This window comes from Gossypium hirsutum, chromosome D13 (genome assembly GCF_007990345.1).
Source record: "Gossypium hirsutum isolate 1008001.06 chromosome D13, Gossypium_hirsutum_v2.1, whole genome shotgun sequence".
NCBI classification, from domain to species: Eukaryota; Viridiplantae; Streptophyta; class Magnoliopsida; order Malvales; family Malvaceae; genus Gossypium; species Gossypium hirsutum.
In genome coordinates this window covers 64631252-64657264 of record NC_053449.1, presented here as the reverse complement: position 1 = coordinate 64657264, position 26013 = coordinate 64631252, and the positions used below count along the sequence as shown (strand labels likewise).

Below are 26013 nucleotides of genomic sequence, written 5' to 3'. Positions count from 1 at the left end.
CATTTAAAAAAACATATGTGGTTTTTTTTTAAATAGTCAAATTAAAGCTTTAAAAAGATAAACACTTTCATGATCATGTCTATCAAATTGCGAAAAATAATGAAAGTTTTAATTATTTTTCAAATGAGTTAGTATCCGGTTAATTTACGACATTAACTCAGCCAATAACTTAAACATAATAATATAGATTTCCACTAATAATTTTTTTTGTTGCCTTTGCTCGAAAAAAAAAGTTGAATCATATTTAAATGATATGAAATTTTAATAATTTAAGTTAAACTCGAATTTAATCATTTCAATATTTAAAACATATTAAAATTTAAAAATTAATTTAAAAAATTTAAAAATTAATTTTAATATTCAAAACTCGAGTGGTGTCGAATATCTTTCAACTTTACCGAACAGCATTGGGCTTCAACCAATTCTCTGCAAATACTTAAATAAAATTTCAACTGTCTTGAGCCCAACCCACACAGCATTGTGATAACACGAAAAACCGTCACACTAGTGGTGACAATATCACTGTTTCGTGTCTACACCAACAAAAGAAAAACATTCATGGGTTTTGATTCGCCTCGATCTGATAAATTTTTTTTTTAATTTTAAAAGTCGAGTTTTTAGTATATATGCTCACGAGTCGGGTTGAATTAAATTTGGGTTGAGTCTAAACATGATATTAATATATTTTATATTTATTTAAACTTGACCTAACCCAAAATAATGGTCTAAAATTTTATTTAAATTCACTCATATTTGTAGAAAGCAAACCCAAACTCATTTTAAGTCCGTCCATATTATTTCTATTTTTTAAAATTTTTTTAAAAATTATATAGCCATCTTAACATTATTTTAATGTTTACGTTAGTGTAGTATTATATATTTAATATAAATTTATTTTTTTAATGTGTTATCAATTACACAATATGTAAAAATAACATAATATAAAATATTATAAGCTTAACAATGGATTGGGCCAAGCTAGAGCCTTGAATGTTCATGCTCAAGTCCGGCTCATAGTTTAAACGAACCTAATTTTTTGCGCTTAATTTTTTTACTCGTACCTTTTTAAATTTTGAATGGACTTTCAAATTTAAAGGAATAACCCGACCTATGAATAAGTTTAAAATATTTAGATAGATCAAATTTTTTATTAAAATGTTCGAGGCAGAATTTTTTAAAAAAATTGTCAGTACTATAAATTTATGAAAATACCTCATTTTTAATTTTTAATTATAATTTGACAAATATAAAAAAGTATAACATATATTTTATTTTTATAATTAGTTTGAATTCATTAATTTTATAACATATATTTAGTTTAATTTTATAAAATTTAATATATTATAAAATATTATTAAATATATCAGGATGAGATTATGAGAAAATTATTTTGAGATTAAAGGTGGGTTTGGATAAGTGGTAAGGTATTTGTGTGGTATATTTAGCTTACTTTTTATCTCATATTATAATATTATTATAGTATATATTCTCACTGCTACTGATGTTTTTACATTAACCGTAAATAAATGCGCCGCCATCCAAACTCTTCTTAAGTCAAAATTGATGATTAAAATTTTAAATAAAATAAAAATAAAAATCAATCAAATCAAAATCGAGTGAGAAAAACCATCTGGCTCTGTTGTGATACTTACTTCCATAAAACCTCAAGTGGCCACAAGATGTTTTTAGACGACAGAAACGGGCAAGTCAACTAAACATCATCATCTTTGTCCCCACACCAAAAGATAATATTAATCTAACGGTTAATAATTTCCCAATCTGCCAATAAAGAAAAAAAAAAGCTGCTTTCTCAACGGAGACTGGCATTATTGCCTTTTCCTTTTGCCTACTACGATTTTAGTATAGCTTGGATTGCGGTAGAAGTAATGTAAATACAAATTATATTTTATTTTAATAAAAATATTATAAAGATTTTTATGTTAAAAATTAAATTATATTTGATTTAATATACTAAAAAATAGACAAATTAATATATATACATTAAATTAAATAATAAAGTAGTCATTTTGTTAAAAATTTAATCAATTTCTATTATTAAAAATTGGTCAATGGACGTCAACATGAAGTACACGTGGCACGTCATGTGCAACTTTCTAGTTATTCTATTAGCTACACTAATTTTAACGATAGAAATAGATGAATTTTTTTACAAAAATATCAGTTTGCTATTTAATTTAACTTATAAGAATTAATTTGCCCATTTTTTAGTAAAGGGGCAATATATAATTTGACTCCTTGTATAGGGGCATCCAATATAGTTTTATCATTTTACTCATTTTATAAAAAAAAGGGAGCAAATTGTCATTGTACATTAGTCATTTTTATTAAATATTTCATCAATTTCTATTGTTAAAAATTAATGTGGTTGACGAAATAACCGGATAACTACACGTGACGTGCCATGTGTATTTCATATTTATATAAAGAGACCAAGTTTTAATAATAAAAATAGATAGAATTTTTAACAGAATAATTAGTTTACTCTCTAATCTAACGTACAAATACTATTTTATTCATTTGTTAAGTACTGAGGAAAAATGCAATCCTACACTAGTTTTACCCTCTTCCTTTTTATGTTGCGTGACATGATTTAAGATTTATTAGATTTTAGTAGCTTGGATTGTTTCCTAACCCCAACATGAAGTTCATGCGATAGAAAATTTTGTCCAACTATATATGTGCTTTTATGCCTTAAATTGTATTTTTATATAAAAATAAAATAAGTGAATTTTGTTGAAATTAATTGTTCCATTGAATTAGCATTTTATCTAATATTATTAAGTTTTAATTATAATAGTAAAAAATACTATTCGAATCTAAATTATTAAAATAGTATTGTTGGAAGGGATAATAAATAAAATTTAATTTGAAGAATAAAAAAATGGAAATCATTTTTATTTGGGATAAAATAACATTTAATCCTTAAAATTGATAACTTTTCTCATTTTGGTCCTTTAAATTTTTTTGTCTATATTAATCTCAAAACTAATTTTTTTTTCCGTTTAGGTCCTTATATTTAGATTTAGGTCAAGAGTGATGATGTGACACTCTGAAATTGTGCCACATAATCACTTGAAATGATAATATAACACAATCTTAAAATGTTATGTCATCGTATCTAAACAAAATTTAAGTTCAAGGATCAAATTAGAAAACTACAAAGTCAATATGAAAAAATAAAATTAGAGACTAAATATTACTTTATCCCTTTTATTTTAAGAAATTAATTATGGTTATATTAAGATTTAAACTTCAAATACTCTTTTTTCTTTTTGGTAGATAAAGAAGTTAAATACATTTAACCATAACAGAACTATATCTAACACCAACACTATTTTATAAACCGCACTTAAGGTAAACATTATTTTTACATGCCAATCCCTTGCTAACAGTTCTCTCAGACAATTCGTGTCAGACTCTTTTTGTCTTACACCACTAATGTCTCTTTTCCAAGCTATATGATCCCGAAACAAACTGTAACTAGTAACTCATTTATCTCAATAATCCCGAAATAAACTTCCAGCAAAAGCTCAACCAGTTATCAAATTTGAACCAGCACTAGTGTTAACATTTATTAGCCTAAAATTGTTATCTAAGCTTTGATTTGAAGTAATTCATATGAAGTATTTGTGCAAAAATAAATCATTAATATATATTTTGTAGAAAACTAAATTTTCACCAATAGACTCATATATATTTTTCTATTCAATATAGTAAAAGAATTACAGTATTATTTTTAATACAAAATTTGATAAATCAAACTAAAAAAAAAGAATACAAACAACGACTTTTCTTCTCTTCACCCACCCCACCAACATTACCTAAGCCGGCCCGCCAATTAACAAAGCCAACGACCCATTTTTTCCCATTTTCTTACCAAAATACCCGAAAAAAAGAAAAACAAATTATACTCTAAAAAAAATCAAATCTCAAAGAAAATTAAACCTGAATCGAAATTTTCTCCGCTAAATCACTTAAAGATCTCGAAGTTAGAATTACACGAAAAGAAAATGATCTCTTGAATCGAATCAGAGTTGCAAAAGGAGGAGTAAATTAAAATTAAAACAAAACTCGAGGAAAATTTTTCTAACGAGAAATCAAAATTCTCACTCTTTTTTGGTGTAACTTTAGTCTTGGAACCCGGTTTTTTCGAAAATTGCATTTCGGACCCTTCTCAGATCTCTTCCTTTCAAGGTCCTTCCTCTACCTTCATGAAGTGAGTACGATGCGATCCTTGTCCTCGCCATTTGCTTCGCCAGAAATTCGTGAGGTGGAATCCTAACACCTCCTTCCAACCAATCATCGCCTTCCACGTCATCGTCGTCTTCGTTTCTCTCCGATCTTATCCGATTTCCCCTATACTCTTCCCTCAAGATCTTAGACCAGTCCGGTACGTTAACCGGCAGCGACGCCGGTGTACCTCCTACACGAGATTCCCCGCCGCCGCGCATGGTTGACGGCTTTTTCGTCACTCGACTGGAGCGAAACTCGGGAGAGTCGGAGCGTGCCGTGACCGTGTGGTTATAGATGTCCGACTCGTCTAACTCGAATCCCACCGAGTCTCGACTCAACATTGCTTGGAGTTGTTGATCGCTCGATAGAAATCTCGAGTAATAGCTTCTGTTGCTTGCCATCAAAATTTCAACAAAAAAAATCAAAATCAAAAAACAAAAAAATATTTTTTTCTCTCTGCAAAATTCTAATTTTTTGGGATTTTGATTTTGCTCTTTGCGTTCTGATCATTTCTATATGCTTTTTAAAAGGTTGGGTTCCTTCATGGGATAGGCCGAATGGATTAATTTTTTAAAATTAATTTATTAACGACATTATTACATAAAAGCCCCTGAGATTTTCGAGTAAACGCCGTGTAAGATGGGTTAGGATTTTTATATTATTATATATCGATAAATATCTGTATTTTTATTATACCAAAATACCCTCTTAAGCTACACTATTCACTTTTAATTTTTATAATAATATTTAAATAGCTTTTTAAAAAATAATAATTATTGAAAAATATAATTTTATCAATGGGATCATTTTTAAAGAATTAAATCAAATTTTTATCATTCTTAGAAGGTTTAAGTGTAGTTTTATCATTACTAATTTAAAATTTTATAAATTATAAATGGATCTAAATGAAAAACTCTTCATTTTAAGGGGAACTGAGGCCCCTGCCAACCCCTAGGTCCGCCCCTTAGGAAGATGTGCAGGTGGCTTTGATTTGGGTCCAAAAATGACATTAGGTTAGATATTTACAATTTTTGTAGAAATATGAAACCGAAACAAAAATTTACTTTAAAATCTAAACTCGTTAATTATTCGCGTTGAGTTCGAATATTACTATGAGTCCAATTTAATTAAATTTTATATTTAAAAATAAGGAATAACTAAATAAAAAAATTAAAAGTAAATTGGATAATAGATTTGGATATCAAGACGGAATTAGTAACTTGTAAAAGTAGAGTAGATAAAACATGTTGACGTAATGGATGTTTGAACTTTGAAGGTTATTCTTCACATCTACTTTGAATTTATCTATAATGTCATCACATGTTTTAATAAAGAAAAAGCCATGTCACCAAAATTAATACTTCAAAAGAGTTGAATTACATTTTACTCCCTCTACAAAAAATTGGACAATTTAGTCCTTACATGCTAAATCAAAGAGCAAACTAGTCAGTTTGTCAACAATTTCATCAATTTATACCATCAAATCTTAGTTTTCCAGATAGTAGATTTACACAAGGAAGAAACGTAAGAGGAGCGAGTTTTGAATCCCTAAAGGATTTAAAATTTTGCAATTAAGCCCTTTAAGTTTGAAATTTTACTTAGACATCTATTTTTTTAAAAAATAATTAAGTTCTATAAAAGTTTTAAAATTTTTAACTAAACCCTCTCTTTTTTTAAATTTATAATTAGATCCCCTATTTTAAAAAACCTCATTATACCAACCTCAAAATTTTTAAAAATTTTAATAGAACCTCAAAACTTAATACCACGTTTCACCACTAGATATACGTGTCAGCTATGAGCTAACATTTAACCTCCAAGACAATAGATATGTTGACAGAGGATTCGATTGATACTTTGAAGTCTGAAGTTTGTGAGCAATTTAAATTTCAGACATAGTTTGGGGATGTATAACAAAATTAACCTCTTTTCCCACTAAAAGTTCAATAAGCCCAATCACCAAAAACCTTGTCAATTGCTTGGCCCAAGAAATAAAACCGGGTTTTATTAAAACTGGAAAAACCTACCTAAAATATTTGTCAATCTCGGTCTTTTTCTACTTCTTCTTCTTCAATTTTTAAGAACCCTAGCCGCCCCTTTCTCTTAAGAGCAAGCCCGACAATGCCGCCCAAGTTCGACCCGACCCAAGTCATCGACGTTTTCGTCCGCGTCACCGGCGGCGAAGTCGGTGCGGCCAGTTCCTTAGCCCCGAAGATCGGTCCGCTGGGTCTTTCCCCCAAAAAGATCGGTGAAGACATCGCCAAAGAAACCGCCAAGGAATGGAAAGGCCTCCGCGTCACCGTCAAGCTCACGGTGCAGAACCGTCAGGCGAAGTCACGGTGGTCCCTTCCGCGGCGGCGCTAGTAATCAAGGCGTTGAAGGAACCGGAGAGGGATAGGAAGAAGACCAAGAACATCAAGCACAACGGCAACATCAGCCTCGACGACGTCATCGAGATCGCTAAGGTAATGAGACCAAGGTCAATGGCTAAGGATTTGAAAGGTACGGTTAAGGAGATTCTGGGCACGTGTGTTTCAGTTGGGTGTACCGTTGATGGTAAAGACCCTAGGGATTTGCAGCAGGAAATCGACGATGGCGATGTTGATGTTCCTTTGGAGTGAGCAATTTTGTTTTTTAATTTCAAATTTTGTTGAATTTTAAGGATATGAACAATTTTCGGATATTTTTATCTTTTGAGTTTAACAGCTATGGGTCCACTGGTTTTTTTTTCTCTTCAAAATGCAATTTTTTATTGGTAGTGTTTCTGTTTGGCAAGCAAGAAAATGAAATGGAAAATTGAAGTTTTGCTATTGGTTCTGCTTGGCAAGTATCAAATGAATATGAAAAAAATGGTTGCATATTTAGGGATTCATTCACATTGGTTTGCATTTTTATGTATGTGTAAATTGTATGTTGCTATTGGTCTATTTGGATGTTGGTTTTATGATGTATTGATGTCTTTTGTGTGTGTGTGGTTGCTACTCGGGTGATCGGGGTTCCTCCTTCGATGCCCAACGTTTCAATATGTCGAGCTATGAGCGGAGCTTCGACGGGTGGCCTGATCTGGAGGATTGGGGCCTCACATGGATCTTGATATGTTAGGTATGTTGATTTAAGGTCATTTTGAGCTCCGGGCTCTTGGGTGAACACATCGGGGCACCTCTGGGGCGTGCTCTGATGCTTTTAGGCAAAGTAAAGGTTCGATAGAGAGAGTAGTTTATCTGTGTGATCATGTACATTACTACTACCGATAGAGATAGTAGTTCTACATGTCGAGTTATAATTTGAGCTTCAATGGGGGCGGCCTCTTCTTGAGTGTGCTATGATGTGTTTTGAGCTTGGACTGTCTTTTGGACTCTTTAGGTGTTGTAACCCCCAAAGGGTCAACGCGATGAATGCTAAACGTGTCGATTTTGTTGAATGGTTTTTGATCGTAGTAACATGATGTTCCATTTTGGATTCGGATTCTTGGTCTGATGCTTTAATCTTTAATTTCGATATGCATAACAGTTACCATGTCACATCCCGTAAGGCATGATGTATGCATAGCATGTACAAGGAAATTCCTTTTTCCTGTATCAATGTTGAAATGAGATTGTAGCATTCTTTAGAGAAAGTCTCTAACTAGCCGAGGTTTGATTTCTTCAGTAATCAATTATCGAGCATTCAAAGTTATAATGTTAAACTCCATTATTCAGATATCGACAGCGGATATCGGACTTATGAGAAGATTTAGCAATTTAAGCTGAGGATAGTGAAGTAAATAAAGCATACCATGTCGTTCAATAATCGGAATCCGGACAATATGCCAGAAAAAATGTAATACAAGCTTATTTGTAATGACTATACAAACTGTCCTATTCGGTAGCTACTCGAATTGAAATCCGAAATTGCATCAAGTGGAATCTAATAGAACTTAAGAATATGTTTAGACGACATAAAATACAATGGTCGACGGAAATTGGACTTCAACCGCTCAGCACTTCTTCAAGAAGAGAATAATTTTCGAGGATAGCAACAGTTTCTTCCTTAGCACTGGATATACAAATGAAAATATGAACATGTGTGAGTTCTCAATATTATAAATAAAACTAGGGAAGTACTCTATTCAATGGTAGCCGCACCTTCCAGGTCTAAGAATCTGATACTTTCCCGGCTTAGTGAGGTCAACAACTGTCGATCCTGCACGACCTGCTGGTAGCACACCACCTTCGTATACATATGCACAGTGTTCCCAAAGGTTCTCGAAGTCCTTAATGCTCACACTACTAGGCTGCCCACTTAGATTAGCACTAGTAAGAGCCAGTGCACTTCCGGAACCGCGGGCAATGATCCTAATGAAGTCAGAGTCCGGGACTCGCACTCCTATACTGTCTAATCCCGGGTTCAAGGACTTCTCAAGGATGCTAGATTCACCTAAAAAGTATTCACATGCAAATCAAAATTACATATTTAGCCGACAAATATGTTGTGCGTGTGACGACTAAGCTGATAAACACGAAAAAGGTGACAAACCTCGCCCTAGTACAATGGTGACTGGTCCCGGCAGGAGAGAATCGAGTAAGCCGTGAGGTAAATGGTCTGTGACAGCAAAGTGCTCTATGTCTGAAACATCCCCAACACAGATCGCAAGAGGACTGGTATGCTTGCGGCCTTTGATGTCGTAAATCCTATTTACAGCTTCGGAAGAACTACACGGGTGATGCCATTAAAGGAAATTTATAAATCTCTAGATAAATCGAACTAAAGCTTGCTAACATAATGACAACCAAAGGCTATCTTCAAGTTCATATCGGGAAATCATTGAACAATGCTTCTTGGTTTTCATATGATAATGTCATTGAGAACTGATTCTCCAAGAAACATTTAGATAAATTCCAATAACTCCAGAGAACAATATGAACGAATCATTATGTTTTCACCCGGCAACAACAGTTGAAATTTTTTATTAATAAAACCGGAATTTCTTTCTCTCCTTCAGCCATAAGATTGAATGGAGCAATCTAGCTATATCCCTACCATAAACTATAAATGCAGGCTTAAGAAGCTAAAAGAATTCGAATCGATGATTTCGTTTTTGGTTTATCCTACATTCTTGTTCATTTCAATGGAACATTAAGAACAGCTAAAAAGCACATAAACTTGGAAGTATAGCTCACTAATCATATTCACATTTTTGCATATTTTTCACTTCTATGAACAGCTATAAGTGCAATCTAGCTATATTCCTAGCATATTTGCCTTCCTATGGTAAGAATACCATGGAAGCCCTTGTACTAAGAGTCGGATTGCATTTGCCCCCTTTACTCAAAACATGAGCAAATTAATCATTGTACATTACGTCAAAGAGCAAATTGGTCCTTTTGTTAAAAATTCTATCAATTTCTACTGTTAAAAATGGTCTCTGTATATTAGTGGCATGCCACATGTAATTATCTAGTTATTCTGTCAATCGTGCCAGTTTTTAACAGTATAAATGTCCTTTTTATTAGAAAGGACCGATTTGCTCTTTAATGTAACATACAGGGACAAATTTGACCATTTTTTGAATAAAAGAGGAAAAATGCAATCTGACTACTACTAGTACAGGCTTCTGCCTTCGCATTGATCAACCAATAAACTATAAATGCAGGCTTAAGAAGCTAAAAATTTGAATCGATGCTTTCGTTTTTCATTTTATCCTTTAGTTGATTTCAATGGAACAGTAAGAACAGTTAAAGCACATAACACTGATCAAATGCACACTATCATACTTTTGACATGTAAAAAGCAAGTACAATGAAAAAATTACATAAACTAGAAAGATACCAAGCATCACAAGCAAATCCATATAGTGTATCAGTAGGCACTGCAATAACTTCCCCAGCTTTGAGAGCTTCAATGGCTTCATCAGCATTAGATTCCGTTGCAGAACGAATCAACTCCAACTTGTTCTCGACACCAACATCGTATTTTTCAACATTCAAAGCCATTTTCTTCGAAAACCCACTTCGAAATCCCCTCTTGCGATGCGAAAACGGCAAGAACCCCAACTTGGGCACCTCTGAGACATTTCAACAAACACTTTCAAAACATAAATTTTTTAAGCTTAAAACGAAACAGTAACAGAAAATTATAAAAAGAAATCCAACCATTTGAATAAAAAAATATAAAAAAACACAGTTTCGATAAAAAAAATTCGTCATTTATTCAAAGAAACCTCCAAATTATGAAGAACATCAATTAAGGGTCACTTTTACAAAAGAAGAAAACTAGGAAAAAAAGATAAGAGAAAATGGGAAAGAGACTAACAATTAAACTGTGGATTAAATAGCACCTCTGATAGGAACTAGATTGCTTAAAAGAGGTAACTTCGCTCCAAATCTTGTGGAAATGTTCATAATTCTGCGGCAAATATTTTTTTTTGAAGTGTACAGTGTTTTAGTTCTGTTTATGTAAATCTATGTCGGACCGTTTACAGCTTTGCCCTAGTTAACGGAAAAAAAAAAAGGCACGTGCTTCTCACGTGATTGAATTTACTCTAAAAAGTCAAAGCTTCAAAATAAATAGTTGGGTTAATTCAACTATAAGTCCTCAAATTAGACTTTAAATTTGGAACTTCAAAGCTTTCTAATCAAGTTTTTCAAAGTATCATTATCGCGTTAATCAAGTGATTCATCAACTTAACCATAGCTCGAGTGTTAAATGTTAGCTTAAATTTGTTGATTGAGCCATTTGTGGAGTGACTAGGATTTTTATTTTAGTCTTCAATTGACATCAATCTCGAATTTGATTAATGAACAATCCCTTTGCCTCTATTTTTATAGGGTTTAAATCATCAATTTAAAAATTTGTGTTTTTATGCACAACAGAAGTTTAATTTTTTTTCTTCTAAAAATCAAACATTGTGATATTTATAGTAGTAAACTTTTACCAAATCGTTACTTGTACTTTGTATAAGAATGTCTAACTCATTTCTCGGCTTTGTACCAAATGATCTTCTGTACTATACTATTTTTGAATCCCAATTTACTTACGAACTAAGTACATAGAATAAAAATTTTTGTTTCCCATTTTTATACCGAACGGTCTCCTCAAACCTCGAATTGTTAGAAAAACTTTTACTAATCTGGAAACTATGAGCTTTTCCCAAAAAAAAAAATTAAAACTATCTTTCGACAGCGCTCAAAAACTTGTGTAATTAGATTAACTAATATAGAGAAACAGTACAAAATTCTACTTAAACGAGGGTTAGTTAAATAATAATATTTTAATAAAAAGTACAATCCTAGTAGAGTACAAGAGGCAACAACAATAGTGAGGGGAACCAAGTTTGCTGCCCCACAAGCTTTGGGATAGGCGCTCGAGCTCCTCTCAATGAACGTTGAATGTAAAGTTTAGGGATTAATTTGAAAAAAAGTTCAAATCCTAATATGGGAACAATTAATATGTTCAGGGGCTAACATAAATAATTTTTTAATCCAATATAAGAATAATTGTCAAATTGAGAGACTAATTTAAAAAATAAAAAATTTAAGCTTTAACCTCTTTCTATTAGAAAAACCCAAAAAGAAAAAATTATGGAAAGTTTAAATTACTTAAAATAAATTGTAAATACGTGTATGTCCACTAATAGGACAATTTAAATATGATACAAGATTTTTTGCTTTTCAACTTGACAATCTTTTTTGGGTCCAATGTAGTAACTTAGAAAAGTTCAAGGATCAAGTCGAAAAAGTTGACAAATATAGGGACTAAATGTTATTTTTTCCATTAATAAATATACTTTGGATTTGGTTAAATATTTACCTTGAAAGGAAAAAGAAGCATCGATTGCATTTACCATTTTTCATTTTCCGGTCTCAACTGAAACCTCAGTCCGACGCCGGGAAACCGTTTTCATATCGGTAAACCAGTCTCAGATTGCTTCAAAGCCTAAATAGAATGGACGGCATTTCAAATGCGTTTTCAGTGCTGGAGATTGACGTCGACGACCATCTTCCGCTATCCACCGCTTCCACAATTTCAGGTCCGGCCACCCTACTTCTCTCTTTCAATGACCCAGGCACTGTCTTTAGTTTATGGCTTGTTTAATTAATCACTGTGTAAACAAATTGAATTTCTTTAAATCATTTCAACTCTGGGTTTCACTGTAATTTTACTCAAAAGCTTATTAATTCTATGGAAAATGGAAGCCTTTAATATCTATTTTAGTGTTTATTGAAATCTGATAAAGGTAAGAGCAAAAGCAATGAAAAGGGTTCAATTGAAGATAAACAGAGTGAAGCGGATTCATCATTGCTTTCAGAGAACTACAAGTTACCTCTTGTATGGATTGACATGGAAATGACTGGTAAGCATATAGCAAAGGCATATTTGAAACCGCACACTTCATTTTTCTCGACGTACCCATGCCCCGATACCCGTAAACGCGACACGGATATTGGGGTTATGCTTTATTAATTCATGTTTGTTTACATATGGTGTGCAATGCAGGTTTAGACATTGAAGTTGATAGGATCCTAGAGATAGCTTGTATAATCACCGATGGCAAGCTCACCAAATCAGTGGAGGTAAAGCATAAAGTTTGTTGATTATAAGATCTCGAAGAGCTTTGCATGCTCGAGCATGTCTTTCCCGTTATTCATAAAGTCCTCAAAAGGATTTCCTCAAGTTCATTTATGACTAAATCAATAGAACAATGGTGGGTGGGGGGGGGGGAAGGGAGGCTAATGTGCAGGAAAAGGCCCCGTATGGTATTCCACCATTCCTAAGTTGTAATTCGGTATATTTGATCTTACAGGGTCCTGATCTGGTTATCCATCAATCTAAAGAATGTTTAGATAGAATGGGGGAATGGTGTCAAAATCATCACGGAGCTAGTGGTATGTGACGATAAATTGTTTTCTGTTATTGGCAGCATCTTTCTGCTTTTTAATTGTATCTATAGATCCAGAACCATCACTAACAACCTTAAAATTATTCTAGGATTGACACAGAAAGTGCTCGAAAGTACAGTTAGTGAAAGAGAAGCCGAAAAACAGGTCAGTTAGAGTATTCATTAAGTGGTTTATTTTGATTAGGTTTAATAACTTAGTTCTCTAAGAATCTCCGTAATCCAACTTCTAGTTTTGGAGGCAACTGTTTTATTGGGGGTTTTTTTCGTTTTGCGGTTTATGTTTTTCCGATAATGCAGGTCATTGAATTTGTGAAGAGAAATGTTGGTACAGACACACCTCATATAGCTGGAAATTCTATTTACATGGATTTTCTTTTCTTAAAGGTAATAATAAGTTAAAGTTATATCAGTTTCATTTTAACCTGATCACATGGAGTCGGGTTTAGGGTTGCTTAGACAATAACATAGCAAAGGGTTAGATCTTATTAACTGTTCATGTCTGGTTCCTTTGTTGCAGAAATACATGCCCGATTTAGCTAGTCTTTTCTCTCATGTAGTTGTCGACGTAAGCAGCATCAGGGCCCTTTGCATGCGCTGGTATCCTAAAGGTACATCCAGCTCGTTACTACAATTTATTTGCATGTGCATGCACATAAACATGCAAATTAGCTACCCGAATTGAATCACACATGTCAATAATGGTCATTGCATGCAGATCAAGAGAATGCCCCTCTCAAAGAAAAGAAACACAGAGCCATGGATGATATCAAAGAGAGCATATTAGAACTCAAGTACTTCAAAGAGACGATATTTAAAGCAAAATCGAAGAAGTGAACAAAAGACTGACAAAGTCATGCAAATGCTACTCTTTCTTGAGAAGTAATAGATCATTTGAACTAGTTGTTTGTAATTTTGGCGCATGAATTCTCATTATGCAGGGTTTAAAGCAAATATTATTGCATTCCCATAGTCAATGTTTGCACAACATTTCTATTTCCCCAAGCTTTTTCTACTTTAAAGGTAGGATTATAGCCTAATCAACACCGATTTACTTGTCGTTCAGCCGAATAAATATAACCTAACACATATAAACATGGCAGTTTTGCGGAGGAAGGTAAAAACCAACACATATGATCATCATAAATGTACAGAATACCAAACCCTTGGAATGAATTCACAACGAAGCTCCATCAACAAGCCAACTGGAGAGCTTAAAACAGCAGAAAACACGAGTTAAAAAGAGGCGGAACTTGTTCTTCTAAGCTGATACCTTGTTTCAGATGTTTCACACTGAGATTTTGTATCAAATTCCTGCAAGAATAAAGAAGTAAATAAACATGAAATTCACAAATTCGAGTATCCGAAAAACATGTTTCGGGTGTGGATGTTGAACCAGAGAAATGTCAAGCAAAGATTGTATACCTTCTCTCTTTTGAGCTTTAGATTATCCTCTTCTAATCGTGAAACCTTGTTAACCAGCTCATTGTGGTAAGCCTATGCAAAAACCAAAAGACCATGCCTGTATAAAATCAAAGGGAACAAATAGTTTAAGAGATATCAATTAGCCAAAAAACATGTTTAAACCCTTGCCTGCTTCCTAGCTCGTGATCGTGCAGCGGATTCCCTGTTCTTGATCTTTCTCCTTAACCTCCTCTCAATACTCTTCTCAAATGCATCTTGAGCATCTCTTTTCCGTCCTGTCATAGGTGTATCCGATAACGTGCCAATAGACGGGGTAGGTGACAACCCAAATTGCTGTGGCAAACTCTCAATACTCTTCTCAAATACATCTCGTTTCTGCCTCGTCATAGGTGTATCAGATAATGTACCAATAGATGGTGTAGGTGACAATCCGAACTGGTGTGGCAAACTTTGCTGACGGGTATTATCAAATTCCATTGTAGGATCCAATGATGTTTCGGCAACAAAAAGCCCTGCTTGTACCAAAAAATCCTCCAATGTGGTTTCGCCGAGCATTGCTTCTCTTTCTTGATCCTTGATCCCCTCACCGTACCTCCTCTTTTGACCTTGTTGTATCTCACTCCACACTTGATCTACCGTCTTACCACTCAAAGCTCTAGCCAAGGTTAAGCTAGCTTGACGTTGAAGAGATGAAGAAGATGACGAAATGCTTTCGGTATTATTCATCCCTAACGGTGGATTCAACTCGGTACTCCATACATTATCAAGAAGCTCATCAAGGTTCATACTACCTAAAGGCTTCCCCAAGTTCCCTAATTGGTTTTCAACTTCATTAAGAGTAAGACTATACCATGAATTCTGCCTCACCAATGGAGATGGCTGTAAAAGAGACTGTTGTCCATTGCTTTGGGATCCCATAGTTTGAATCCCCATTCTTAACTCTCAAAACCCTATCAATACAAACTGCCGAAACCCAAAAATTACCCGTAATACCATAAAACCTTTCGGCTGAAAATTTCAATGTAATTTAGTAACAATCAAAATCCCTAAAAAACCCTAAAATAGAATAATTCCCAAAATGAAAGAAAAAAGTGAAATTCACATCAAATAAGCCAGTACAATAAAAAACTTATCATTCTTATTCATTTCCCCAACATTTACACCCCCTTCTTCTTATTAACTTTCTAATTTTCTTTAGGTTTTACCTGTTCAACCTAGTTTCTTCTCACAGCTTAAACCCAAAAAAGCAAGTTTACAAAATTACCAGCAAATTTAAAACCCGAAAATCTTTTTAAAATCCCATTAATCAAGAAGAAAAAAAAATAAAGATGATGAATCGAAATTTATTGTTGAAGCAATCAAGTTAACTGTTAAAAATTCGAAAAAGAATTACAAGTAGTAATTAATTAAAATTAAAACAAATATATACCCATGAAAATTCTTATGTTATTACCTGGAAATTCTGATCCTGGATCGAGACAGAAGGGGTGGGGGGTTTCTTTTTTAAATTTGCTAAGCTGTTGTTACATAAAAACTCCACGTATTATTGAAATATTAAGTGCGATTGGTCCCTTTTTATTTCGGTTTTCTGGGAATCGGAGCCTTTTTTAGGGTTTCTTTTGTGTGTTTTAAAGGTCTCTTCGGTTTTTACTTGGATGATTGTGCTAACTTTTTAAATTGAATAATAGTAATTTTGATGTTTAATATTTATAAATTATATTAATTTAGTCTCGGTTTAAAAAATTAATTTTTAATAATTACATATAATGTAATTTGTTTTTCTTTAGTTTTATTTTTCTTTATGAAATTCAGGATTAATTTTAAAATAATAAGAATATATGAAAAATATTATATTAGATTTTTTTTATTTTTTCAATTTTTTATATATTATCAATCAAATTTTGTCGGTAATTTTTTTTAGTTTTTTAAATGAAAGGATAAAGAAAGTAAAAAAAATCAAATTATAAAATGTGTAAATGTCAATGGTTAGATTTTTTAGGATGAAGACTAAATTGACACATTATATAAATATTGAGGGTTAAAGTTACTATTATGTCAAATTTAAAAATTGTTATCATAGTCAATTGATGACCAGAAAAGAGAATATTAAATATTGAGTGATCATTTTGTGATTTTTTATAGTTAAGTGACTAAAAATGAAATTTATTAATAGTTGGTGACTACTAGTGTAGCTTACCCGTAATATATATTAAAGGTAAAAATACAATTTTATAATAGAATATTTAAAATATATATTAAAAATAAAAAACTCGTTAAGTCTCACAAATTATTCAAGTTAAGTATTACTAAAATTTTAATTTGATATGATCGATAGCTCGAGTTTTACTCAAAAATTACCAAAATAAGTATATTTTTCTAAATTGAGTATGAATAGTTTACGAGCACGGATGTCTCATTTTACATCCTTACATCGTTTTCACAACATGGTGATCTTTGACTTCTTTTCAGTCATTTGTATAAAATATATTGAATAAAAATTACAAATGCTTTAATTGAATTTTGAAATATCGTATCAATTAAGTTTAAATACGTGTGAACCTATTCACAAATGGAGGGTAGGGCGGGCAGAGGCCGTGGCCCCAAAATGAAAAAATATCGTTCTAGTCCCTTTACATTTTTAAAATTATAAATTATTTAAATAATAAAATTATACATTGACCTCTTAAGATGGTAAAATTTTAATTTAATCCCTTAAAAATTTAAAATAATAAGCATATGGATTGATAAACTGAATTCCAAAAAGTATTGTAGGAATTAAGAGAATTCACAGTTGTTTTCAATAAAATAATTAAAATTATTCCACTTAATTGTAAACACGATGAAAAAGAATAAAGAAAATAAAATTAGAAAAAAAGGTAAGAGACTCCTGTAATAAAGGAAGAAAACATTGGATGAAGACCAATGCCTGCCTCCATGCCTTAATTTAATGCTTTCCATTAACCAAGACCTACTTGGTCCCCACTCTGCTATTATTTTTTGTCTATTAAATTATTTTAGAAAAAAACGTCTACATCAAGAATTAGATTGGGTTAATCTGACCTCTTAATTTACTTTCGGTTTAATTGCTCTCTTACTCCTTGTACCTTTTATACATTTAAAGTTTAGTTTTTTTAAATTTTTAATCCTATGAATTTAGTTCATCTAATCTCTTAATATAATAATTAAAGTTTAATTGGTAATACTGTTAAAGGAGTTTGATAAATTAGATTACGTAAAAAAAAGTTATTCATATGACCGGTATTAATACGCGTGTAAGACTAAATAAACAAATGAAAATGTTGAATTAGGTATTGTAAGGTTTTCGATTCTAAACTTAGGATTTTAAGATTCTTCAATACTGTTAGTTAGAAGTAAAGTGGAAGTCAATATCGCAATTTTTTTAAAAATTTTAAAATGATACATAATTCAATTTAAAGTGGTTTCTATGATGATGTTATCAATTGGGATTTAATTATTAAATCAAAAAAATTGAGGACTAAAATTTTGAAATTAAAAGTAAAAGAGATTAAATTTTAACTATATAAAACGTACAGGGACTGAAAAAGAATTAAACCTTTTACTTTCTTCTCGATTTCACCGCAGTTTCTTCTTTCCTTTTCTTTTATTTTTTTTACTAATTAAGAGATAAAGCAACATTTAGTCCTTTAACTTCACAACATTTTCTAACTTAGTCCCTAAATATTTTTTTGGTCCATATTAATCCCAAAACTTGACAAATTTTTTCAAATTAAAAATATATATATACTTAAATTTTTTTAAAAATTAAATAAATCAAGTGATGGCTTGACACAATCTAATAGTGCCACATCATCATACCATAATAAAATTCAAGTTCAAGGACCAAATTGAGAAATACTGCCAAATCCCAAAACCAGTATAGACCAAAATGAAAACAATTGTCAAATTAAGGAGTAAATCTTACATTCTCCCTTAAACTGAACACTTTCCGTCTTTTCCACTATTTAATCCAATGTCCCTTTACCACTCCAAACTTCGATTCTATTACATACTAATAATTATTTTATTTTATATACGAATCCCCAATAGTTGCTCCCACTTTCCATCTCTTTTGTCTTTTCAAAATCATCAACAGGGGAAGCAAGCTAAAGCAGCCACCCCCCTTCCCCTTTTTCTACAATTATTATCTTTATTCATCCATTATTCTCTCTCTGTGTCTATGCTTTTGTTCTTCTCATAGTCTTCTCAGTGTTGCCTAAATGGCGTCTTTGAGCTACTTTTTCCCTTCTGGTAAGTGTTATTGGACTGGGTTTTTTGAATGGATCCTTGTAGATGACTTGATTTTCAGTACTGTCTTTCAGTTTTTCTCCCACTAATTTTCTGATATGGGTTTTCTTTTTTAATTCATTGAATTGATGTTTTGATATTCTATGTGTCGGTTCTTCTTCTTCTTCTTCTTATTTTCTGATGTGGGTTTGTTTTTCTTTTTTATTCCCTGCTAATTTTCTGATTTGGGTTTTTTTTTAATTGGCTGTTTTTTATTGCTTTGTTTATTGTATCATGTTATTGATTGAAAAAGAAGTTCTGATTATCAATTTCGGTACTTCTTTTAATTAAAATTTGATTTTCTTTGGAGTTTTTTTACTTTTTTTAATCATAGCTTTTGATAATGATTGATAAAGTTGATATCCTTGTTGTATCAGATCCAATCAATTTTAAGCTTATTTTCTGTAATTTCGATTCAACTTAATCATTTTCGTTTAATTAATCATATTGAGATCTGAATTTTATCTGATGATCCCTTTTCCCCCTAAATTGTATTGTATTTAATGTTTAGGGTATATGAGCTATGGTTTATGTTACTCCGACTCTTATTTTTTTTCGTATATAGATATGTACGTGTTGGTATACTCATTTCCGACGTTTACACCGGATTCCGTGTAACATAGACGGCGGAGAAAGCTGGACTTGTTTAGGGTTTAGGAGCTATGGTCTATGTTACTCTGACTGTTTTTTCATATATCCATGTCGGTATACTCATTTCTGACATTTACACTGGAATTCCGAGTAACGGCTAAAACCGAACTTGTCTTTGATTCATGTTAATGCTTTAATGTTTTATATGTATATACAGGTTAATGGAGTCCTTTGGTTATTGGATGATTTGAGGTTATATCAGTTCTAAGTTGTAACAGATACTAGTAGAAACTCGAAGCTTCAGTTGATTTCGGAGATTTCCTCGAGTTTCGGATTTATTCTGAGTCCTGTATTGGAACGATGATGATGTTCGAGGAGATGGGGATTTGTGGGGATATGGATTTCTTCGGTGCTTTTGGGGAAAAGGATGTGACAGCTGCTTCACAGGTTGAAATGGATGCAGCGGTTGATGACGATTATAGTGATGAAGAGATTGATGTTGATGAACTTGAGAGGAGGGTGTGGAGGGACAAAATGCTATTGAAACGGCTTAAAGATCAAAGTAAGGGAAAGGACGGGGTTGATACAGCCAAACAACGCCAGTCGCAAGAACAAGCAAGGAGGAAGAAGATGTCGAGGGCGCAAGACGGGATATTGAAGTACATGTTGAAGATGATGGAAGTGTGTAAGGCTCAAGGTTTTGTTTATGGGATTATTCCGGAAAAGGGAAAGCCGGTAACTGGGGCATCAGACAATCTTCGAGAATGGTGGAAGGATAAAGTGAGGTTTGATCGTAATGGTCCTGCTGCTATCGCGAAGTACCAGGCGGATAATGCGATTCCCGGGAACAATGATGGGTGTAACTTGATCGGTCCTACACCGCACACTTTACAAGAACTTCAAGATACAACTCTTGGTTCTCTTTTATCTGCACTGATGCAGCACTGCGATCCACCTCAGAGGCGGTTTCCCTTAGAGAAAGGTGTTCCTCCGCCGTGGTGGCCTACGGGAACCGAGGAATGGTGGCCGCAACTCGGGTTACCAAAAGATCAAGGCCCTCCTTCTTATAAGAAACCCCATGATTTGAAAAAGGCTTGGAAAGTTGGGGTTCTTACAGCCGTAATCAAGCATATCTCACCCGATATTGCCAAGATCCGTAAGCTTGTACGACAGTCTAAGTGCTTACAGGACAAGATGACTGCAAAAGAAAGCGCAACTTGGCTCGCTATCATTAACCAGGAGGAAGCATTGGCTCGAGAGCTTTATCCCGATTCTTGCCCACCTTTGTCCTCGAGTGGCGGAAGTGGATCGTTGGTTATAAATGACTGCAATGAGTATGATGTAGAAGGGGTCGTAGATGAGCCTAACTTTGATGTGCAAGAGTGCAAACCCGGGAATCTGAATAGGGTCATCCAGCAACCATCTTTTCCTGTTAATTTGGATTTCTTACGAAAGAGGAAACCGTCTGATGATATAAACATCGAACACAGGATCCACACTTGTGAGTTCCTCCAATGTCCTTATAGTGAACTCCAATTGGGTTTTCTTGACCGGACTGCCAGGGACAATCATCAACTAACTTGTCCACATAGAAACTCGTCTGCAGAGTTCGGTGGTTCGAATTTTAACATAAATGATGTGAAACCGGTCATTTTCCCTCCACCATTTGCGCAACCGAAGCCGGCAGCACCGTCTATTACTTCTGTCTCAACACCATTCGATCTATCAGGGCTCGGAGTTCCGGAAGATGGACAGAAAATGATCAGTGACCTCATGTCGATATACGACAACAATGTTCAAGCCAACAAGAATGCGAGTCCCATTAAAAATCCAGTCACGGAAGGTCAAAATCTTCTTCAGCTGAAAACCCAACAGCAACAGGACGAGTTCTTCCGTGGTCAAGGCCTTTCCTTCTTCAATGAGTCCAACATACCGGCTAATAACCAGATTTTACCACAAGGGGAAGCTCAATTCGACCGGTTGAAGACCTCGAATTCTCCATTCGAGACCACCTACAACAACAACAACAGTTTCAAACTGATGTTCGGCTCTCCATTCGATTTGTCTTCATTTGATTACAATGATGATCTCCAAGCTGTTGGAGTGGACACCATGCCAAAACAAGATGTCTCAATCTGGTTCTAGTAACAATCTCAAGGCTGAAACTGAAACCGTACCCGACTCAACCCTACTGAGCCCCGTATCGTGTGTTTCATCGTTATCGTATTTTTTCAAGCTTGTCCGTGTAGTAATAGAAGTTTTAACAAGTTTTAGCAGGTTTATCATATATGGGGAACTGATTTTATACATAGAATGTGACTTTGTCTTATAAATAAGTTAGGTGTCTGGTTTTTTGTTCTTTCATGTTCACTGTTTTTTTATCAGTTTTCTACCATTATTATTACATGTTGGGGTAGGAATCTGATAATGAGTGTTGTTTTGTCTTGTAATGAAGTCATTGGGGGGGGGATACATATTTGTATTGGAACTGTTGTTTTGTGTGTTTTTAATGCAAATCTTGTAGTTGTAGGACCATTCCCACGTGTGTGCACTTTCACCCACCGTCTTTGATGGCGGAAAATGACTCGGTTGACTCGGTCTCCTTTAGTTTGCCTTTGTATGTAGTGACATGTGGCATGTAACGGCGATTCATCGAAGCTTGACAAATTTTTAAAGAAAAAATCTGTTAGGTGGTGGGTTTATTATCATATTGACAAATTTTACTTGTGCTTAATATAAAATAGTAGTGCCGATAATGTTAGATATTATAATAATATTGTAATAGAAGACAAAAATGATTGTAGGTAAATATCTCTCCAAATAGACCCTTAATATCATACTAAATTCGGTAACTGTTATGGTAGTATTTTTCTCTAATTTTTTGCAAATTTATCTAAATAATTTTTTAATTTAGTATATTCTTTACAAAAACCCAAGCTAATATGATAGGAATACATGAAATGTTAAATAAATTAGGATAATAATAAATTTAGTTATCAATATTTATATATTTTGTCAATTTGGTTTTTTTTTTCAAAGTTAAATTAAACTATTAATATTTTAAAAAGAGTCAAATTGTTTTTTTAACTAAAATATTAACTGAAAAATTAATTTTTTAATGATGTTGGTATGACAATTCGTGTAGCAATTCATTTGTACTTCATGCTAATATAACACTATTTTTCTAATATGTTAAGTTAGTTAATAATTTATAAATTATAAAAATAATTTAAAAATATATATGACATATAAGAATAATATGTTTAATATGTCAAAAAAATCTAAATAACATTTACTTAATTAATAATTTATATTATATTTATGTTTAAGTAGCTAATTATATGGATTTACGCATTAGTAAATCTATTAAAATCTGTCGGGAAAAAATAAAAAAAAATTAGGGGGAAAAGGAATCGAAAAGATAAGAACGACACTTGGTTTGGTGTGGTGTTGCTTTCATTGCTGAGTTTACATTTTTTTTCTAAAGAAAGACGTAATTGAAATTTTAAAAAATATATATGGTAAATATTGCGAATTTGTGATTCGAAAGGAGTTATTTTGAAATTAAGGGTAAATTTTACCACGGGTCATTTTAAAAAACATTGTTTCTATTTTGGTCACTTTAAAAATTTATTTTGCCAATTTAACTATATTAATTAAGATAATTACTTGAATTGGTCACTGCTATTGAAAATTCTGTTAATCCACACAAATGGATTGTTGAATGACATTCTTTTTACTTTTAATTAAAGCTAGAGATTTCTCTATAATTAGTTCAAAATATTTTTTTTGTTTATCTGCAACATAAAAATTTCAATATTAATATCATCAACATTTGAATCTTTTATTATATAATATCACCATATGCACAAATCCGCAAATTTTTTTCTTAATTTTCTACAGCAACAAAAACCGAAATTATTTCATTACTTTTCAGAACAATCAAGCAACCAAACAAAATTTTCGGTTGCTTACTTTTGGAATTTCGGTTGATACTTGTTTTTTTTTTTTGTATGAATACTGCAGAGAGACGTGATCACATTTCTTTGAGTGCAATTTTTCAAGGAAGGTGTGGCAATCAATTTTGCACATTTGCTCCATTCATAGGACTCTGAGAATTGGAAGCAAGAGTTAGCTTGGGCAATATTGAAACTTAGAGGAAATCCCTTACTTGTTGCTATACTCAAGCTTGCTTGGAGTGCATATTTGTATGTGATATGGAAACAGAGGAATAAGAGGTATTTTGATATATTTTCTTTATTAAATATGTTGTTTTGGTGCGGATTAAAAAAATTATTTTAATATTAATTTGATATTAAAATATGTAAATAGATTACATGGGATAAATAATAAAGTTATTTCATATACATAATCAGTTTTAGCTGTCATCAAATGAATAATAAAAAAAGGTTTCAATTTAATATTAATTTGACATTTTCATTTTCTAAAGCTTTAATATTTAGTTTAAAGTCTAAACCTTTTGACTTCTTTTTATTAAATTAAAAAAAAAAAGATTTTGCTTATCAAAGCTGTAGACCTGTCCATGGGCCGGGCAGCCCGGCCCGGCCCGACGGCCCGCCCGAAATATGGGAGAGTTCGGGTAAAAATATAGGCTCGAAATATGGGCTTGGGCAAAAAAAATGAGGCCCGTTTAAAAAACGGGTCAGGTCTCGGGCACCACTTTTTTGGAATAAATATATATTTTTTATTTTTATTTTTTAATTTTAAAATACTTTTAAAATATTTTTATTTTTTATTTTTAAAATAAATTTTTAATGTTTATTAAAAAATGGGCCGGGCTCGGGCTTATGATATTTTTCCCTAGCCTGGGCAAAATTTTAGGCCCATACTTCGGGCCGGGCCGGGCTCGGGCCTAGGAGGTGGGCCAAAAATTTTTCCGGGCCCGGCACGGCCCGGCCCATGGACAGATCTATGACAAAGCTACCGACTTTTTTATAATTATTGAAAGGTTTTTATTTTTTCAATAAATATAAGCAATGTTCCAATTTTAATATTAAGGTTGTACTTTTGTTCCTTAAATTGGAACTTAATTGATGATAAATAAGATTTTATAAGATTTCATCAATTGAAATTTATATTAAATTGGAATGGGTAAACTACTCCCAAAATCATTAAATTATTAGTAAGTTTATGTTTTAATCACTTAACTTTAAAGAGTCACAAAATGGTCACTGGATTATTGAAAAGTTCCCATTTAAGTAGCTGAACTATTTAAATTTTTTTTAAGTCACTGGGCTGTTAAGTTATTTTTAAAAAGAAGTCTAGGTAGCGAGCTCTAAGCGATAATTCGACGACCGGTATGATAGGTCAATATCCATTGATGAGTAGAATAATATACCATAGATCAAAGTCATTTTGACGATCAACATCGGAGATTGGAGAATAAAACTATTTAGATTTTAATACGCAGATTTATGATATTTAAAACTATTTCATTAAAAAAAAACTTAACTGTAAAAGAAAAAGAAATTGTAAGTTTTTTATTAGTGCATGCAACACAAATAAAGAAGGCTATATAATAACGTTTTTAATAGCTCAATGACTTAAAGACTTTCAGATAAATTAATGATTTAAATGCAAACTTTCAAATAATTTAATAACTTAAATAAAAATTCCCGAAAAATTTAATAATCATTTTGTAACTCTCAAATGATTTAATCTTAAATAAAAACTTTTAAATAGCACGTGAACCAGAATTAATATGATGTCTTATATTTACTTTATTTTTTAAAGTTTAAGTACGTGTTATCTTATAATGACTAAAACTACGATTTCATTATTATCTTATAATAAGTAATTTTTTCAAATTTTTAATACTTAATTATCTTTTAAATGCATTATTTCATTCCAGATTAATTATATCAAAACTTAATATACTACAATTAAGTGAAAGTGTCATAAGATTCATAAAATTGATAAATTAGTCCACATACATTAGATTAAAAAGTAAATTGATCATTTATGTTAAATATTAGCATGACTAACAAAATAACCAAACAATTACATATGGCGTGCACGTGTACCCTGTGCTAACGTACAAACACCAGCTTTTAACAATAAGAATGGATTAAATTGTTAATAGAAGGACCAATTTGCTCATTGATCCAATGTATAAAGACTAATAGACCCATTTTTTAGTAGAGAGAATAAAATATATTCCCGCCGCTCTTAATATAAAACCCTCGTACTACTTTTACACTACAATCAACATCTATTGCACCCATCATCAAATAATATGTTTTCTTTTGGTGAATAATAAAATGCTTATTTTTAATTTATGGTAACAATACTAATATAATATCAAGTAATAGTACTGATACATATTATATGAAAATATAAAGGAAAAAAGAAAAGTTTTAAAAAATTAAATCAATAAAAAAATTAATTGCTCAATTTGAACTAAAATTTCCATTTAAAATATAACGATGAATTAATAACGTTAACAACCATATTATAATATTTTAAAGCTCAAAGACCAAAATATAATTTAAATCATACGTAAGTGATTAAATCTATAATTTACCCAATTTTTACTCCGTGCA

The 26013-nt window shown here is 32.3% G+C and overlaps 5 protein-coding genes and 1 pseudogene across 10 annotated transcripts; 3 read left to right on the top strand and 3 right to left on the bottom strand.

Moving 5' to 3' along the window:
- Window positions 1-3693: 3693 nt before the first annotated feature.
- On the bottom strand, window positions 3694-4803 carry LOC107936008 (uncharacterized). The gene has a single exon (XM_016868640.2). The coding sequence runs from the start codon at window positions 4653-4655 to the stop codon at window positions 4149-4151; it is 507 nt and encodes a 168-aa protein (XP_016724129.1). The 5' UTR covers window positions 4656-4803; the 3' UTR covers window positions 3694-4148.
- A 1483-nt stretch (window positions 4804-6286) lies between these two features.
- LOC107936070 (60S ribosomal protein L12-3-like) lies at window positions 6287-7126 on the top strand (annotated as a pseudogene).
- Window positions 7127-8014: 888 nt separating this feature from the next.
- Window positions 8015-10714, bottom strand: LOC107936069 (yrdC domain-containing protein, mitochondrial). Its single transcript, XM_016868717.2, has 5 exons — window positions 10571-10714; window positions 10063-10297; window positions 8770-8945; window positions 8379-8670; window positions 8015-8289 (listed from the first exon to the last, which is right to left on the bottom strand). Exons 1-5 carry the CDS (start codon window positions 10632-10634, stop codon window positions 8223-8225), a joined length of 834 nt encoding a protein of 277 aa, XP_016724206.1. The 5' UTR covers window positions 10635-10714; the 3' UTR covers window positions 8015-8222.
- Window positions 10715-12041: 1327 nt separating this feature from the next.
- On the top strand, window positions 12042-14101 carry LOC107936060 (oligoribonuclease). Of its 2 annotated transcripts, none has more exons than XM_041109675.1 (8): window positions 12042-12262; window positions 12470-12586; window positions 12730-12806; window positions 13037-13118; window positions 13222-13277; window positions 13430-13516; window positions 13650-13740; window positions 13848-14101. In XM_041109675.1, the coding sequence occupies exons 1-8, from the start codon at window positions 12178-12180 to the stop codon at window positions 13964-13966; spliced, it is 714 nt and encodes a 237-aa protein (XP_040965609.1). In that variant the 5' UTR covers window positions 12042-12177; the 3' UTR covers window positions 13967-14101. The 2 variants fall into 2 exon arrangements, with proteins under 2 accessions (XP_040965609.1, XP_040965608.1); XM_041109674.1 differs by having other exon boundaries at window positions 12448-12586.
- On the bottom strand, window positions 14073-16191 carry LOC107936059 (ABSCISIC ACID-INSENSITIVE 5-like protein 2). Of its 4 annotated transcripts, none has more exons than XM_016868706.2 (4): window positions 16008-16191; window positions 14723-15517; window positions 14555-14626; window positions 14073-14443 (listed from the first exon to the last, which is right to left on the bottom strand). In XM_016868706.2, the coding sequence occupies exons 2-4, from the start codon at window positions 15485-15487 to the stop codon at window positions 14366-14368; spliced, it is 915 nt and encodes a 304-aa protein (XP_016724195.1). In that variant the 5' UTR covers window positions 15488-15517; window positions 16008-16191; the 3' UTR covers window positions 14073-14365. The 4 variants fall into 4 exon arrangements, 3 of the variants coding, with proteins under 3 accessions (XP_016724195.1, XP_016724194.1, XP_040965607.1); XM_016868705.2 differs by having other exon boundaries at window positions 14723-15562; window positions 16008-16186; XM_041109673.1 differs by having other exon boundaries at window positions 14723-16191.
- A 2377-nt stretch (window positions 16192-18568) lies between these two features.
- On the top strand, window positions 18569-21985 carry LOC107936038 (protein ETHYLENE INSENSITIVE 3). 2 transcript variants are annotated; one of them, XM_016868681.2, is made up of 3 exons: window positions 18570-18823; window positions 19425-19560; window positions 19668-21985. In XM_016868681.2, exon 3 carries the CDS (start codon window positions 19811-19813, stop codon window positions 21593-21595), a length of 1785 nt encoding a protein of 594 aa, XP_016724170.1. In that variant the 5' UTR covers window positions 18570-18823; window positions 19425-19560; window positions 19668-19810; the 3' UTR covers window positions 21596-21985. The 2 variants fall into 2 exon arrangements, with proteins under 2 accessions (XP_016724169.1, XP_016724170.1); XM_016868680.2 differs by lacking the exon at window positions 19425-19560 and having other exon boundaries at window positions 18569-18823.
- Window positions 21986-26013: the final 4028 nt, after the last annotated feature.